Below are 19093 nucleotides of genomic sequence, written 5' to 3' on the forward strand. Positions count from 1 at the left end.
TCGCGTTCAGGGTTTGCTCTAAATCTTATTCCTCAACTATGGCTCTCATCTAAGTTCTCATCCTTACACTCTTGAACTTTCGGAACCCAAATTCTATAGGAATACCTCATTATTCCCTTATCATCTTTCTCGATATTAATCTTTTATCTAATTGTTGGCTCTCTGCCTTCATTCATAACTTTTTCTGGCACAATATGATCTTTTCCAATAATTCGGGCTGTATTGCAATCTCAAACAGCTTTTCGGTACCGGCTCCGGTTACCTTCTCTTCTATTTCCATTTTCTCAAAATCTCTTATAAACTCTCCAAAAGGCATTATCATCTTGAGTCTCTCCTTTTTACTAAGGGCATCAGCCACCATATTGGCTTTCCCCGAATGATAAAGAATCTCCCAATCATTATTCTTGGTTAGCTCTAACTGCCTCTTCTGGCATATGTTGAGCTCTTTCTACGTGAAAATGTACTAGAGCACTTATGGCTTAGGTAATTCTCGCACTTCTCTCCATACAAGTAGTGCCTCCAATCTTTAGGGTAAAACTATTGCAACGAGCCTAAGCTCATGGGCGGGGATATCGAATTTCATATTACCTTAATCGTCTTGACGCAGACGCGATTATCTTGCTGCGCTAAGAAGCACCCTAATTCCTTATGCGAAGCGTCACTTACAAATCACAAAATCTCCTTTTTCCATCCGGCAACATAGGGGCCGTCACCAACCTTTGCTTCAGTTCTTAAAAGCTGTTCTCGCATTTCTCTGTCTATTCGAACTTCTCAGTCTTATGAGTAAGCCGCGTTAAAGGGGGCTACTATCTTTACAAATTTGAACGAACCTCCGGTAGTGATCGACCAATCCTACCTCTGGTAGTTGACCTAACCATGGTCATCAATTCATCAGTGGTCCTTTATCCATTCTTGTCAGGATCCTCCATGGGATCCTCCTCAGCAACTATCCCTTCTAGGACAACATCCTTAATATCCACATCATCCGGTCCTGCATTAGGACACTCTATCGGATCCACAATCCGATCTCCAATTAGTAATAAAATATCATCGCGCTGTTGCTCCTCAACCTCAGGGTTCGGAGTCCCGCTACTCTATACGATAACGAACTACGCTTCTATCGCTACATTTATAAGGGTTCCCATAAGGGTTTTAACTGTCAGTACTACGTTAGGTAGTCCGACTATGAACTTGGCAAGAGTTCTTATTATCTTAGTGAACTTATTATCTTAACGTCCCATCATCTCTGAGGTTTATAACGCTTAGCTCTGATACCATTTCTGTAACACCCCCAGATCCGGGGTCGGGGATCCGGGTCGTCACGGTCTTTCTTTCCACAATATCACTTCACTTAATTAATAATAAATAACCTTATGCTGTGACCCCACACTAACACACACCACAACCCGTTATAGTCTCAGAGATGAAATTTAAATAAGTACAAGTCTTTGAATCCACAATTTAAAAGTTATTACAACCCAAAATGATTACTTGATAAATTTACAGTTAATTGCCATTATCTGCCACAAGTTATAATTATACATAATTGATTCTCAAAAGTAGATGGTCTGATCTACAATAGATCTACCTCTGCAGCTATAGCAGCTACAACATCAACGGGAAGACGCGGGACGCTTCCCACGCGCTTGCGCTGGGTCTGCTGGAGTCTGGCCATCTTTCCTAACTGTTGTTGTGTGATGAAGAAATAAAGCAAGGGTGAGCATCAAGCCCACCAAAATAATATGTATAATGATATACAATATATGAGCCTACTCATAATACTCATGAAAGTCTTGGTCAAAAGAAATGAACCAAGTTTGATATCTTAATGCGATGAAGTCGCAAAATATTCAGTATATATACATATATACATATATACTTTTCAAAATCTTGGAAGTCCTCTTCCATGCATAATATACACAAAATCCCAGTGTATAACTGTATATATAAAAAAATATCGTTGCAAGGTGATCTCATATATCTAACCTTGTCTCAACGTTTTAAACTTATTAATTAGATATAAGTTTAAAAGATGAGGTTACCAAATACCCCAATATACTTATATCTTTCCCAATACTACTTGAACTACCACCGTTCAAGTTATAATCAGTTTCAAAAGTTCATCACATAGATGAGACTACAAGACAAGATTTGAATAGATTCAATCTTTGAAATATTATTGAATGAAATAAAGTTACGAGATACTTTATTTAGTCCCGATATATATATATCCACATATATATATCTCTTAAACATTTCCTGGAACCTCTGTTATGTAAAGTATGAACAGAGTTTGAAACATCCAATGAATTTTGGAAAGGAAAAGAATTTTGGCATAAACCCGATATCTCGCTGATCAGGCAAAGATACCAATAAGTAACCTTTTCTACTGTAGATGGATGAATTCCTCACCGGTCATCACCCTGGCCGCATTAGGACCTCGCGCTAGACCGTACCCCGGCCCCTCACGCGTTGATGGACTGCCACCCAGCCACTTACACAATAATAGACCGTACCCCGGCCTGTCGCTTATGCCGACTCAATGAGATGGGCTTACTTCCCGAACGTTGGGCAAGTAATCAATTCATTTACCAAATCTGCAACCTCGTTGCGAATATAAAATACACCACAGAGCCGGATTCCCCAGGTTTTTGAGCGAGTATTTAAATCTCCTTAAAAGGAAGATCTTAAATATAAAAAAAAAGTTTTGGGATCCGCTCTGACTTTTAAAAATCATTTTGAAGACTCGAAAACACTTTAAAGAGTGTTTGGAGTAAAGCTGATTTAATGAAGTAAATCAGTCCCTAGAATATTTAGAAAATGACTGAATATTATTATTTAAATAATATTCCCATAAAGAATAATCTTTATTAAAATAATTGAAGTAGAAGTATTAAAACTTATACTTGAAACGAGTATTAAATAACCCAAGATATACTTATATAAAAGTATTATCTTTAATTGAATAATCGAAAATAAGTTTGATTATTTACACCTTATTCTTTAATAAAATAAAGAATATATTTCAGCAAATAATCGGAGTCATAGATCCTCAAATGAATATTCAAATAATATTCAATAAATAATATAAACTGAGTCATAAACCCTCGAATGAATATTCAAATAATATTCAATAAATAATATAAAAGGAGTCATAAGCCCTCGAATGAATATTCAAATAATATTCAAATAATAAAATAAACTGAGTCATAAGCCCTCGAATGAATATTCAAATAATATTCAAATAATAAAATAAACTGAGTCATAAGCCCTCGAATGAATATTCAAATAATATTCAAATAATAGAATAAAGGTATCGAATAAACCTTATTCGATCCATAGTTTTAAAAACTATATCCATATATATATATATAAATATATATATATAATATACTCGGGAACATCGACTCCCGGTTTAGAAATATGTTCACCTTTTATCCCCTATACTAAGGGTATACGCAACTACTTGCTTATTTCTAGCATAGGTATTATGCAACTATAAGCATTGAAATCAACAGATAGATAACCAGATTACGAAACAGACATGCATATATACCATATTAGCATGCTCCAATATATCACAAAATTTGCTAATAACAATCATGCAATATCACAAGATAATGCATATACATATATTTACATCACAACAACAGTATAACGGGTAGAAAACTTGCCTGAGCGACTGGGGGTTACGAATGGCTCGGGACGAGTCTGGTAACCTATAAGCAACAAGTAAGTTGGAATTAAACCAAAGTCACTTGTAAATCTATACTTTAACTAACTTAGACTCTAACGCTCGTTTTGCGCTCACTGATTCGCTTAAGTCACTCGGGTACCCTCGGCTCCACCATTTTTAATAATTTAACCTTTACGAGTTTTAAGGCGATTCATTCGCGAGTGTCTTACCAACTGCCTAACACACTTACCAAAAATGTTTCATACTTCAATTAGTCCTTTTTGGTCTTTAACCTATGTTTCAAAGTAAGGCGAGGGAAAAAGTTTCGTTCGCGAAACGCCGTTACTTGAAACGGTCGTTTCTCCTAAACCGTGCATCAGAATCGAACGAACTACATATCAAAACGAAGCTCGTAACATGAGCTATCTAAACATGGCAGTGGTCATAATCTAGCAGGGGGTTCTCGGGTCCTAATGCTATGCACAAAAACAGTCCAAAGAAAATCGGACGTTACGACGGCTATGTTTACGCGATTACCAATATTTATACCACTCCAATTCTTTACCAATTCACTACAAACCACCCAACCATCATCAATACCTCAAACACAACTTATATCAAGGCAAAGTCAGTCCATAATCTCAAGGTTTTCCAACTTATTCAACCACAAACATGATCTACTAACCATAACTTAAGATTCATTAACCATTAACCAAGATTCATATCCAAAATCACCACAAATCCAACCAAACTATCTAACATACATGGATCTTGCTATACATACATGGATATTTCTATATATACATTAATCCATCCATGAACTCATCAAAACTCAAAGTTCAAACTATAAGTTAAAGGTGAAAGTTGTTTATACCTCCTTGAAGCTTCCTAACACAACCCAAGAGCTTTGAATGCCTAAAAGAACCTTGATCCTTGCTTGTATAACCTTAATCTTTCATAAAAATTCAAGAAAACTAAAGTTATTTCTTGAAGGTTACTATTCACCATCTTCTTCCTTGATTTATAGAAAAAGATTGGCTTGGAATTAGAAGCTTAAACTTATAGGAAGTATGTAACTATCCATGGGGAAGCTTAGATAATTACCTTGCTAAATAGTAAGTGGTGGAGCTTGGATCTTCAAATTTTAAGAAAACCACCCGAGAGCTTCATGAACAAAGCCTTGGTTGCTTTTGATTTTTGATGAAAATGATTTTTGCTTGGCTTGGTTGCTTGGTTTTTGTGCTTGCTTTAGTCAATTACCTTCTTGCCCTTGAATTTGTGTGGTTCTCATTCAACCACACCTCCTTCCTTCCCATGTCATGCTTATATCATCCTCATGATGTCATTCTCCCTTCCTTGTCCTCTTTCTATTGGTTGGATGACATCATTCCCACTAATCCCTTTGATTAACTTCCTAATCGTTTGCCTAATGACCGCTGATCTGTTATACGGTTCGCTTAACTTTCGTTCTCGTTTATCGTTTGAAGGATCATACCCGGGATCTTATTACTTAGGTTCCCTTAACCTTTCTCAATACATTATATTCCTTTTTATGATCCTCTATTATAATCCTTTAATTTAAATCCTTTTTATCCTGTTACCTTATACTCGATTCTCTCCGTATCTTGTGGATTTCCGGGAAAAACCATAGTGTTCGGAATTGGATTCTGACGATCTTTACATACACTTATATACTTCATAGAGTACTAATAATATCCCATAAGATCAATAACAGAACCCCTACATAGCGTGGCATGAAAAGTTTTCTCGTTCAGCAAAAACACTATTCATAAGGGTTTCAAAATTTCTCAAAAATTGGGGTTATTACAACTGTCCTTGACTTTCCTCCTTTCCTCTTGCTTCTTTGTTCCATCTCAAGTTCATGAGTCTTGAGCATTCCATAGATTTCGTCAAGAGTTGTCTCATCAAGATTGTAGTTGTCTCTTATTGTTGTTGCCTTCAAATCCCAACATTCAGGAAGAGCTAACAGGAATTTAAGGTTTGTATCTTCAAGATCATACTCCTTATTAACCAACGAAAAGTCATTCAAGAGTTTGACAAATCTATCATATACATCAGTCAATGACTCATTAGTCCTAGAGTCAAAGTTTTCATACTCTTGAGTGAGTATTGTCTTCCTGTTCTTCTTAACTGTTTCAGTTCCTTGACACCTTGTCTCCAGTGCATCCCATATCTCCTTAGCAGTCTTGCAGTTGATTACCCTGTTTGACATTACATTATCAATGGCACTATGCAATAAGTGTCGTACCTTGGCATCCTTAGCAATAGATGCTATATCTTCAGCAGTGTAATCACTCTTTTCCTTTGGTACGGTCATTGCTGCTTCACCTGCAACTACAACAGCGAGCTTGGTAGGTTTGTGAGGCCCTTCCTTGATTCTATCAAGGTATTCTGGATCTGTTGCTTCCAGAAATATGGTCATCCTTACCTTCCATATGGGATATTCAGATGGTCTCAATATGGGAACTCTGATAGTCTCATATCGACTCTGAGTTGATGTCTTTGATGATTCCTCAGTTTTGGTAGGCTTAGTTGGAGTTTCTGTGTCAGACATGATTGTGTTTGGATCTTTAACTGTATGTGTGTTAACAGAAGGCTCTGATACCACTTGTTAGGTCACACTTTCACTGTAGAGGAGGTGAATACAGTGTTTATTACAATCAAATCAAACTTCAAGAACTTATGTAACAGAAAACAAACTTTATTGAAACAATAAACTCTGTTACAATCTGGAACTGTTATCTCTCAGTGATGAACAAAATATCACGAGAGCTGCTAGGGTTACAGTAAATAATATTCTCGATAATGATAACACTTATAGTGTAAACCCTATGTCTGTGTTTATATACTACACAGTTACAAGATAATCACTAATTGATATTGAATATAATTCTGCTTCCTAATATATATCAATCAGATATCTTCTATTCCAAGTATTCCATTCTTCACGGAATTCCTTCTTCATGCATATCTCTTCTTATGTTTATCTTGATCTTCTTAACTTTAATCAGCTACCGTCCTTATCTGATCATCCTTCAGTACTTAAGTTCTGATATCTATCTCCTGATGCTTATCTCCTGATAACATAAGTACCGATATCCCTTAAGTTCTGTCGTCCAGTATAATTACTGATCAACAGTTAAGTACTGATTTATCCTGTTCAAATAAGATCTGAAATCTAAACATAAAACATATTAGCCATGACATTATCAAATATATCTAACAGTCGAGACTCATTTTTTAGTACCTGAATAGCTTTCAGTAAGGTTATGATTTCATCAGTTGTGGTTGAGATAGTGGGTAAGTCACTCATGGCTTCTAATTCATCCCATAAAGCACTGAGATTATTATAATATTCAACCAGGGGTTTGCCATTTTGTTTCAGGCTGTACAAATCTTTACTGAGTTTGTACTTTCTTGATCCATTGCTTAGTTGGAACCTCTTCTCAAGCTGCTTCCAGATCTCTGCAGAAGAATTTATTAACAACATCGATGTTTTTATTGCATCGCTGATGTTGTTATGGATCCATGAAAGGACTGTGTTATTACATGTATCCCATTGTAGAGCATTAGTTGCATCTGTGATGCTCCTAAGTACAGTACATTCAACAAACCCCAGTTTTCTTTTTGAGGCAAGCTGAATCTCCATAGATCTTCTTCATGTGCGATAGTCAGCAGCTCCTTGAAGTTTGGTAACACTAATGGATGTAGGTCCATTAGAAGGGTGAATAAATAATGGGTTTTGAAGATCTGTAAATGAAAATTTGTTACCGGTTGTCATGATTGAGAGTATGAACAACCTTGGTGACTATGAACAGATTTGGAAAATGATTTTTCTTTATGATATCAACACATGCAGCTCTGATACCATGATAGTTTTACAGAAAGCAAGGTGAAGAAGCAAGATAAATGCATAGCAAAATAATTACTTGAATAACTCTGATAATCTGTTCTGTCTCATACAAGGCCACCACCCTTATTTATCACTACTCAAGGACATTAGTTATCACTAACAAACCATCACATAAGCTGACAAATAACAACCTAATGCAGAAGGTTGACAAAAGATTAGGATAATACTATACTACCCTTAACACTTCTTATAATTATGAAATGATTAAAATGATTTTTCTTGAGAGCTCCACTTTATTCTTCATTAAGTCCTATCTCAGCCCATAGTTTAAATTAAAAGCAACAGGCTTGGGTCATTTCTGATCCATTTCTTAAAATGATCTTAAAATGATCAGAGGAGAAGCTTTTCCTTAACTTTCCTTCGGATATTCTTTAGCACCGACAAAGTGGGATGCCCCAGCCCAGAGTTGTGAATTCTAATGTTCTTTTCCTTCCAAAGATGATGGATCGTAGTTGTGAAGTACAGACCAGCTATGGCTCTACTATTATCGTGATTGCTTGTTCGCAAAAAAGTCCCCCCTTTGGCATTGAGTCCAGTCTTCCGCAAAATCAAAAGGTAATGCTTGCTTTATGAATTTGAAGTACGGACAATGCGAATATAAATATAAAAAGGATTCTCCATCCATGTTACACAATACACATGTTACATCTACACTCATACCAAATGATACCATTATGTCCTTCTTTAAGAGCCTATTTTTCAATGCTAGCCAAGTTGTGAATGCACATTTAGGAATATTGAGGCTATGCCAAACCATTTGACCCCAATCTACAACCCGAGAAGGACTGCTAAGAGAGAAACAAATTGATGCCAGTTTTACCTTATGAGGGAGTAAGCCATCCCAGGTGATGGAGTCAGGATTATAGATCTGTACACGCGCTACCAGAAACCTCACTTCTATTACGTCTGTGTGGTTAGAGACTGGGAGATCCCAAGTGTTATCCCGAAGGTATGTATTAACTGGCACATAGCTGGTAGATTCTGTTGTAGCTATTACTGTGGGGAGATATTTATTAAGGTCTTACCGTTCACCCACAGGGCATGCCAGAAAGAAAAGGTGGATTTTCTCCCCACTTGATATTTTATGAACCGAAGCGCATCTCCTCTCACATTTAAAATTTTTCTTGCTACCCATGAGCATTTGTAAGCCATTAATGTTGTCCAAAACATTTTTTTTTAAGCAGTTCCCTTTTAAACCATAATACCCATAAAGAAATGGCATTAGGTTGGATAATAGGCAACAACTGGAGCAGAATGGCTGCTTGGTTCCATTCGAACAGATTTTTAATACTCAGACCCCCTACCTTGTAATGACACCGACCACTTGGTTTGTGGAACCCACCCCATAAGTATTTGAATATTAGGTTGTTTTTCTTCTTTAAAATCTTTTTTGGCAAGAAAATATACAAACTCCAGTAGCCAATAATACCTGAAAGAACCACTTTTATGAGAAGTAAGCGCCCAGAAAAAATGAGGAATCTTGACGTCCATGTAGTGATACGATTCAATATTTTGTTCATTAATGGGATACAATCCCTTTTCCTCAAGGCACTGGTAATCAATGGGAGCCCCAAGTAGCAGATGGGAAGCCGACCCCTTTGGAATCCTGGTATGTCAATGATAGCGTCTGCCTCCTCCTCTTAACATGGCAAAGAAAACAATGAGATTTGGCGCTATTAGGTGTGAGACCAGAATAAAGGGAGAACTGCTTTACTCCTCTCATAAGGTTTTGAACAGATACAGCATCACCATGGCTGAATAAAAAGACATCATCCGCAAATACAATGTGATTAAGTTTCACCTTCTTAGTTCTCCAATGAAATTTAAACCCTAGTTCAGTGACCTCTTTGTTTAAGTATAAAGATAGAACTTCCATTGCCATAACAAAAAGGTATGGGGAGAGGGGGTCACCCTGCCTCAACCCCGATTTTCCTTTGAAAAACCCCTCTAGACAGCCATTAATCTTCACTGAAAACATCGTCGTAGTAATGCAGAAACGGATCCAATCAACAAATTTGGTGGGGAACCCCATATTAGCCATGACTTTGAATATAAAGTTCCAATTTAGAGAGTCAAACGCCTTGTGAATATCAAGTTTTATAGCACACCTTGGCGGACCTTATTCCAAATGAAAGTCCTTACATAAAGATTGTGCAAGAAAAATGTGATCACCAATTGTTCTACCTGGGACAAACGCCGATTGCGTTAATGATATGAGTTCAAGGATAACTCTTTTTAATCTGTCAGCCAGCATCTTTGAGATACACGTGTAAAGAACATTGCAACATGAGATGGGCCGAAAGTGTGTCATGTCCGAGGGGTTCTCAGTCTTTGGAACCAAGCAAATTGCTGCTGCATTGATGATTCGGGGCATATTCAAATACTCAAAGAAATGTAAAATACCTCTCGTGACATCCGAACTAACAATATGCCAAGGTGATCAATAAAATTCCACAGGGAATCCATCAGGGTCAGGACTACGATCTTTCCCCATCTTCCTTAGAGTTTTTAGAACATCCTCAGAAGTGAAATCTTGAGCAAGGAACTGATGTTGTTGCTCAGCATGTTTTTTGAGGCTTAAATCATCCGGGCATTCAGCAACTTTTGTGCTATCTCCAAGGATATTTATGTAATAGTCAACAGCTATGCGAGCAATGTCCTCATGAGAGTAACAGACTTCACCATTCGAGTCCAGGAGCGAGAGAACTTTGTTGGTATTCCATCTACCACGACTAGCATTAAAGAAATATTTGTTATTCCCATCTCCCTTTTTCAACCAATTTACCCTGCTTTTTTGCTTTAGAAAGCACTCCTCTAGACTAAGGGCTCAAGAATATTTATTCAACAAGTCTTTTCCTCCTCAAAATCCTGAATAGAAGGATTAACAGACATTTGATTTTGGAAGAAGCAAATAGCTTCTCGAGCATTATTCACCAAGGAGGATAGGTGACCCACTTTTTCATTGAGGGTTTTTAACGCAAATTTTACACGTCGCAGTTTATATGTGAGGATAAACCAAAGATCCCCCTCGATATTTACAGACCATGCTTCTTTAACCACTGTTAGATAATCAGGATCCTCCATCAGATGAGAAAGAAATTGGAAGGGTGTGGGTCTGTGCTCAGCTGGAATGTTTAGTTTGATAACTTCGGGGCAGTGATTAGAGACTCCTCTTGCCATAAAATCAACCATAGAACTAGAGAAATCATTAAGCCATGTTTCATTTTCGAGAGAAGAAGTATTTTTCAATTATATTATAATGATGATGAACCCAAAAATCGACCCTTATATAAGGGGTCGTTTGTTGCAGAATATTTGGGTATCAGGTATGAATTTTGTTCATTCCAAATTCGTACTTGATGTTTGGTCATGATTTATTTTTGCTGAAACCCGTACCAGAAAGTTTCAATTCGCATTCGATCCGCATTTTGCGGTTATCCGCAAAGAGCGATGCGATTGCAAGCGGTGCGAGCGATTTGTGTGATTGAGCGGATTATCAGTACAGCCCTACCTGAAACCCACTAGAAATCAGATTTGATACCTAATGGGAGAGGTGGTTATAGAGAACGGGTATGAGATATTAGATTTACTGTTATTATTCATCTTTATTTCTATGATTAAATACAATTTATGTACACATATTTTAAATTTGATATATTATTTAATTATAAATAAAATCATAATAATATTTATCTAATGTCAATTTGTAAGATTTAATCTATTAAAAAATATTAAATTATTATTTAATTGGTTAAATTAGATTTTACTAATCATATATTTTTCTAGTAAATTTTTATTTGTAAATTGTGTAAGAATTTAATTCCAATGTACAATGTATACTTACACATAATATTAGAATCAAAATTGAAATGTCGATTTTTTTTTAAAATAAAACAGATTCATTTCATCACTGAACCAAATATATAATATCGGGAATCATTAATCATCCCTATAAAAGTCTAACCCAATTTCTAATTCCAAACCGATATCAAGTCTCGAACCAAACAACCCTTAAATTAGTCGAAAAATATCGGTTATTTTTCCAATGCAATCAGAATATAAATAAAATCGAAGGAAAGTAACCAAAAACAACAGAGCTGATTTGAGGTACAAAACAACTGTTCTTGTCCTTATGCACCGGTTCATTTTCGAATTTGCATAAATTACTATTTGATGATTTATTGTAAGACATGATTTGATCAAATTGAAATTTATTCAAGATATGATTTTTTCGGTAAAATTTTGAGAGAATGTAGCTTTTCGGGGTGGTAAGGGTCGTAACCGTTAAACCAAATTATTATTTTTTTGACGAAAAGTTGGGATGTTATTACTCAATCAAATCGCTAGAAATATAATTTTGAATAAAGATAGGAACATAACTCTTATCAAAGACACGACCTAACAAAAAATATGAGTCCCTTGCTAGTTGATGGACCACCATATTAGCAGATCGTTTGACCAAAAATAATTTAATATTGCTTAATCGTTGAAGCATCCAATGACATTCTTCAATAATCAATCTGAAATATGACCTCATAATCACACGGCTCCTGATTGCTTGTACCACTCCTAAGCAGTCAGACTCCACAGTATCATCATACCATCCCCGGTTATCCAGCCAACTCAAAGCTGAAAGGAATATGTCCTAAGTCCAATCATGTATTAGGATTTAGGAATAACTTTTATGTAATCTGTTTTGATTTCATTGATATTAATAAAGACTTGTTTTGTTTTTATTACGGGCTTTATCTATTTAAGTGTTTAAATAAGATATACCATAGTTTAGAGTAAAGCTTTTTATGGATTATGATGAGATCATAATAGTGAGACCTAAAAAGATGATAACTCTAAACTTAAATAGTTCCTGGTCATAGGATTACTAACTGGTAATTAATAATCCGCAAAGATCGGTACATACTATGCTTGCTTCATTATGAAGGATGTCTGTTCTCATAGACATTTGTGTGGTGACACTATAGCTAGTATGTAGGTGCTTATTATAGAATAAGTTCACTGAACATGACTCGCCCAGCTGAATAACTGATGGAGTTCACTCACGTGTTAGCAGTTGTTCGCTTAGTGATAGTTGTACAAGTATCCTTAGACTTGAGGTCATCATAGTCATCTTGTGTACACTGAACTATGCTTTGGTTTAGTTCTTAGTCTCCAGGGACAATTATTAGGGCTCTTCTGGGTATAGGAATTTGTACACGAAGATAGTGTATGATCAATAAAGGATCTACCCCTTCCAGTGAAGGAAGCGAATGTTCAAGGCTGATCCACTTATGCTAGTTCAGGAATCTCTGGCCAGAGTGAATGAAATTAGAAAGGAGTTTCTAATTTGCATAGAACTACGCATAATAAATGGTAAGCAAGTGATTAAATTAGATAGGCTTGACACGAGATCCATGTCTTGTATTTAATCGGGACATTGTAGGGTAGAAGGAGTTTATTGTACGGTAACTATTCACTGACAGGTTCTTGGTATTCTAAGCAGTGAATTCATATTATCCGGATAGTCGCGATATGTTGAGAAGCATCACTCACGATGTAGAATAAATGTGATTAATTAATTAATCATATTTAATAAATTAGAGAATTTATATAAATAATGATAAAATAGTTTTATTATTATTTATTTCTACTACCGGCTTAATATTGAACCTACAGGGTCACACCATAAAAAGAGAATGATTTTATGGTGGAGGAATTAATTAATAATGGCTAATAATTATTTATTTGTGAAATAAATAATTAATTGGCAAATTTAATAATTGATTAAATGAGATTTAATTGATTATAAATTAATTAAGAAAAGTTCTTAATATTATTAATTAAGGATTTAATTTTTGGAAATTAAATCAAGAGAGAGAATTAATTCTAAAGTGTTTAGAAAAAGGATTAATAATTAAAAGGTGTTTTAATTATTAATGAGAATAATAAATGGGATAATAATAATAATATTTATGGGAAAATTTCAGTTGAAAATTTTGCCTATAAATACACTATTATAGACCCTATTTTTATTCTAACCCCAGAAACCCAAAAGTTTCAGAAAACCAAATTCTCTCCACCTCCTCCTCCTCCTAAAAGTCGTTTTCTTGGTGGATACCGGTGGAGTGCTTCACACTTGAGGAGCAACTGCTAAGGATCTCTGATCGTAGTCTCCGAATTATTTTAAAAGGTTAGATTCGATCCCTCGAATTTTTATTCACGATTTATATGCTTTTATTTGGATTTTGTATGTGTAAAAGTGTTTTGCCACGCCCCGCTGCGTTAAAAATCCAACAAAAGCTTCTTTAAATGTCATTGCTTCTGCCATAAGAGGTGACTACACTCCCGCTTGGAAAACTGCTTTAGCTTCAATTAGTTCACCCTTGCAGTTTCTGGCCACTAAGCCAAAACCAATACCATCACGATCTTTAAAAACTGCTGCATCAACTGATACCTTGACTGTGTTCGGTTGGGGCTTAACCCAGGTACTAGCTCCATCTCCAGCAATAAGAGGTTGTAGAGGAGTAACAAAAGACCTGTCCTGGATTACTCTCCATTGTGCAAGGTACTGCATTGTTGCTGCAACTGTCTTGTTAATCGTAGTGGTTTTTTGTTTCCAGACAAGATCCTTCCTTGATCTCCATAATGACCAGCATAACGTTATAATTTCAGCATGTTTCCTTGTATCGACTATATTTAGCACTCGCGATAACCATGTTCTAAAGTATGTGACGCCTTGATAAGAAAAGTTTGGCAACACTTTCAACCAACAATGTTGAGTGAATTGACACGAAACTAAATTGTGCAAGATAGACTCCACTTCCTGTTGACAAACTGGACAGATAGATTGTACAGGAACACGTTTTTGTTGAAGATGAGACAGCGTTGGGAGACAATCTGAGAGAGCTATCCAGACAAGATTCAGAGTCTTTGGAGGAGCTTTTATACGCCAAAGTATTTGCCAAATTTTATCATTCTCTTCCTCACTCCAATTGCCTTTCTGTGCCTGCAAAAATCCATACGCGGATTTGACCGAGTAGATACCAGTGTCTTCCAATCTCCAAAAGAGTTTATCCTCGTCATTTAACTCGGTTAATGGGATAGCTAGGACTTGCACTTGATCTTTGTCATTGAGTACGGCTTTTACCACTTCCAAATCTCATGCTTTTTTATCAGTACAGAATAGTTATGCCACCATCTTATCTTGCAGGGGCTCTGGACATGAAGTAATGTATGGTTGATCATTTGCAAGTAGCCAAGGTTGACTTAGGATTTGGATTTTTGAACTGTCACCAATTCTCCACCTTATACCGTCAACTAACAGGTTCTTTTCTTCGAGTAGGCTTCTCCATATGAAACTCAGGTTATGGCCTAAATTCGCATGAAGAATATCGGAGGTAGCAAAGTACTTGGCTTTATACACTCTTGACACCAGACTGTTCGGGTTTGTAGCCAATCTCCATACTTGCTTGCCAAGCATTGCAATGTTAAAATACCTGAAGTGCCTGAAACTCATGCCACCGGCATGCTTGTGTTTGGACAGTCTATCCCAGCTCATCCAACTAAGTTTTGACTTATCATATTGAGACGAATTCCACCAAAACCTTGTCATATTTTTCTCAATGTTTCTTGTAATTTCCAGAGGGAGTAAAAAGACAGACATTGCATAGGAAGAAAAGGTTTGTGCTACATGTTTCACCAGTATCTCCTTACCCGATCTCGAAATATAATTTCCTTCCCAACTCCGTATCTTCATGTTCACTTTGTCTTTCAAATACCCCAGGAGTGCTGATTTAAAACTGCTAATTACATTTAGTAGTCCAAGGTAAGTCGAGTATTCATTAGCTTCTATCATCTGCAGCAACTGGCATATTGCTTGTCTGTTATAAGGGAAGACGTTTTTGCTGTAGAAAATTGAAGATTTTCCTTTGTTCACTTGCTGACCTGATGCTTTTTCATAGGTCTCTGTTAGCTCGAGTATAGTACTGGCTTCCTCAGAATCAGCTTTGCAGAAGAGATACGAATCATCAGCAAATAACATATTATTTATAATGGGAGCCCTCCTGCATATTTTTACCCCATGGATTCGCTGATTAGTTTCATAATTTCTCATGTAGTGATGAGAAGCCTTCAGCACAAATGATGAATAAATAGGGGGACAGTGGATCCCCTGGCATATTCCTCGCATTGGATGTATGGGCCCTAGCTCGTGTTCCCCATGGACGATGGAATAAACCACCGTAGTTACACATTGAAGAACCAGGTGCACCCACCAAGGAGAAAAACCTATCTTAAAAAAAATTACTTTCAAAAACTCCCATTCCACTCGGTCATACGCCTTACTCATATCAAGCTTCAAAGTCGTATAACCGTCTTTACCTACTTTCTTTCCTTTCAGGTAGTGCATCAATTCATAAGCCAACATAATATTATCGGAGATAAGACGATTTGGAATTAATGCACTTTGGGTAGCGGATACCACATTATCCAATAGGCCCTACATCCGATTTGCCATTACCTTGGTGATAATCTTCATTAAAACGTTACAAAGAGCTATCGGCCTCAATTCTCCTACCACCGTTGGGTTTTTCTTTTTTGGGATCAAAATGATGTTTGTAATATTAAGACCGTGTGGCAACTAACCTGTGGAAAAGAAATGCTTTGTCATCTCATAGATGTCTTCACCAACGATATGCCAAGTATTTTTGAAAGAAGGTCGGGGTCATTCCATCCGGCCCCGGATCTTTGTCATGATGTATTTGGAATAATGCAAGTTTCACCTCCTCACTTGTAACTTCTCTAGTCAGCTCTAAATTCTGATCCTGTGATATAGCTCGAGTAACACAGTTCACAACCTCTCTATACTCTACCTGTGTTGCAATAAAAAGGTCTGTATAAAAGTTCAGAATCAGATCCTGTAACCCGTTTTGCCAATCCAGCCATGCTCATGTCTCATCTTTCATTTTGGTTATACGGTTCGATCTCTGTCTTTTATTGCAGGCTGCATGAAAGTATCTCGTAGTTTTATCCCCTGCACTTAGCCATAGTATTTGGACCGTTGACGCCAAAAGATCTATTTCTGATCGAGAATCAAGAATAATTGATGCTTTGTGTCCTTATATTCCTTCACCAACTGGGCATCCCGTTTCTTGCGTAACTCCTTTAATTTCTGGTGACAATCCCTTATTCTTCTGTTGAAGCACCTTGTAATTTTTTTACCCCAAACACCAAGAGTGTCAGCACAACTTTGAATTTTGTATTGCACGTCCCTGTGGTTACCAGCTTCCCAGCTATTTCGAATAATAATACTACACAACGGTTCTTTCAGCCAGACGTTTTCAAACTTGAAACGCTTCTTTCTTAAACCTGAATCCCTGCACATTGGTTCAAGAATAACAGCACTTGTGGTCAGGGGTGATCCTTCTAGATTGTATAATTTTGCATAGGGGTATAACTCCAGCCAACTTGTCATCACCAATGCTCTATCCAACCGAATTTCTATCCATGAAGGTATATCTCTGCCACGCTCCCAAGAAAAAGGGTGGCCAATCAAATCTATGTCATTGAGGCCCGTCTCCTCCAACGTATCATTAAAACCATCCAACAACCATTGTGGATATAGCGCTCCTCCTCTTTTATCAGTTTGTGAGGCAATATTATTTATATCGCCAATGACACACCAGGGAAGGTTAGAGTCACGAGACAAGTTTCTTAGGAGCTCCCAAGTTCTTTTTCTCTGATTTCTGTTAGGTTCTCCATAGAACCCCGTAAGTCTCCTATGGTTGCAAACCCGTTACTGAAACCTGGACATCAATGTGGTTATTTTTATATGTTGAGCAACTGAACTTGGTCTTGATTTTTCCAGAGGAGAGATAATCCTCCGCTTCCTCCTTGAGATTCCATAACCAGCATACCTTGATACTCCGTACGAGCTCTAATCCCCTCCATCTTTGTTTTATTACTTAACGTTTTACATAAAAATATAAACTCAGGTCGTTGTTGACATATAACCTCTTTTAGGAACTGCAATTTCCAAGGTGGGCCCATACCTTGGTAGTTCCAACTTATAATGTTCATGAGGAAAGGCGGGCCTGAAAGGCAGTACCCGCCAAATTCAAGTTTAAATGGTTCTGATCCTCCATCTCCTCCTCATAGTGGGTTGTTACTCATGTCTACATCTGGGCTGCTAGTTATTTGGGTTGTCCTCCTCCTTTTCGGGTCCGTAAATACAACCTCATTATTTTCAGTATGATTTATATTCACAACAAATATCTTTTCATGCGGGATTGTCGCCACCTTTTGAGTTTTATCTTGTATCCTTATTATTGTGCCTTGATTATCGCTTATAGCTAGCAGATTTCCACAAGAATTGCTTTCCTTGTTAGCTCCAGATTTTTCACTTCCTCCACAGATAGCTGTTAATTACACGGTACTTGATTTATCACTTTCCTTCTCCTTTGTCTTGTTCACCGGAGTGGCGCCGCCCGGCCGTAACCACTTGTTACCCATTATGTATGAGCGTCTTTGTAACACCCCCAGATCCGGGGTCGGGGATCCGGGTTGTCACGGTCTTTCTTTCCACAATATCACTTCACTTAATTAATAATAAATAACCTCATACTGTGACCCCACACTAACACACACCACAACCCGTTATAGTCTCAGAGATGAAATTGAAATAAGTACAAGTCTTTGAATCCACAATTTAAAATTATTACAACCCAAAACGATTACTTGATAATTTACAATTAATTGCCATTATCTGCCACAAGTTATAATTATACATAATTTGATTCTCAAAAATAGAATGCCTGATCTACCAATAGATCTACCTCTGCAGCTATAGCAGCCACAACATCATCGGGAAGACGCGGGACGCTTCCCACGCGCTTGCGCTGGGTCTGCTGGAGTCTGGCCATCTTTCCTAACTGTTGTTGTGTGATGAAGAAATAAAGCAAGAGTGAGCCTTACAGCTCGCAAGATAATATATAGTGATAACAATAATATAAGTATCTAAATGGATACTTACTAGAATCTTTTATCGTGTGTAAGATAATTACTAGTATATACTTACTAGTATATGAGCCTTCTCATAGTACTCATGAAAGTCTTGGTCAAAAGAAATGAACCAAGTTTGATATCTTAATGCGATGAAGTCGCAAAATATTCAGTATATATACATATATACTTTTCAAAATATTGGAAGTCCTCTTCCATGCATAATATACACAAAATCCCAGTGTATAACTGTATAAAAATATCGTTGCAAGGTGATCTCATATATCTAACCTTGTCTCAACGTTTTTCTGAAAATCTTTGTCATTCATAAGACAATTATTAATTAGATATAAGTTTAAAAGATGAGGTTACCAAATACCCCAATATACTTATATCTTTCCCAATACTACTTGAACTACCACCATTCAAGTTATAATCAGTTTCAAAAGTTCATCCCACTGATGAGACCACAAGATAAGACTTGAATAGAT

The 19093-nt window shown here is 36.8% G+C and overlaps 2 protein-coding genes across 2 annotated transcripts; both read right to left on the reverse strand.

The window, feature by feature from the left end:
- Positions 1-10050: 10050 nt before the first annotated feature.
- On the reverse strand, positions 10051-10802 carry LOC141715233 (uncharacterized). The gene is made up of 2 exons (XM_074518708.1): positions 10501-10802; positions 10051-10396 (listed from the first exon to the last, which is right to left on the reverse strand). The coding sequence occupies exons 1-2, from the start codon at positions 10800-10802 to the stop codon at positions 10051-10053; spliced, it is 648 nt and encodes a 215-aa protein (XP_074374809.1).
- A 3139-nt stretch (positions 10803-13941) lies between these two features.
- Positions 13942-18113, reverse strand: LOC141715234 (uncharacterized). Its single transcript, XM_074518709.1, has 5 exons — positions 18031-18113; positions 16735-17380; positions 16385-16474; positions 14916-16101; positions 13942-14753 (listed from the first exon to the last, which is right to left on the reverse strand). Exons 1-5 carry the CDS (start codon positions 18111-18113, stop codon positions 13942-13944), a joined length of 2817 nt encoding a protein of 938 aa, XP_074374810.1.
- Positions 18114-19093: the final 980 nt, after the last annotated feature.

The sequence above is a fragment of the Apium graveolens genome, chromosome 3, assembly GCF_009905375.1.
Source record: "Apium graveolens cultivar Ventura chromosome 3, ASM990537v1, whole genome shotgun sequence".
Classification (NCBI taxonomy): Eukaryota; Viridiplantae; Streptophyta; class Magnoliopsida; order Apiales; family Apiaceae; genus Apium; species Apium graveolens.

What these genes read in the sequence shown, in the direction of transcription:
- LOC141715233 (XM_074518708.1), bottom strand. Translation starts at nt 10,802, where the DNA reads ATGGTTGATTTTATGGCAAGAGGAGTCTCTAATCACTGCCCCGAAGTT. An exon ending in TGCTTCTTCCAAAATCAAAT is followed by an intron (nt 10,397 to 10,500) that starts GTCTGTTAATCC and finishes GCAAAAAAGCAG; the next exon opens with GGTAAATTGGTTGAAAAAGG.
- LOC141715234 (XM_074518709.1), bottom strand. Translation starts at nt 18,113, where the DNA reads ATGGGTAACAAGTGGTTACGGCCGGGCGGCGCCACTCCGGTGAACAAG. An exon ending in AGTGATAAATCAAGTACCGT is followed by an intron (nt 17,381 to 18,030) that starts GTAATTAACAGC and finishes TTGCAACCATAG; the next exon opens with GAGACTTACGGGGTTCTATG. An exon ending in GAGAAGTTACAAGTGAGGAG is followed by an intron (nt 16,102 to 16,384) that starts GTGAAACTTGCA and finishes AATCGGATGTAG; the next exon opens with GGCCTATTGGATAATGTGGT.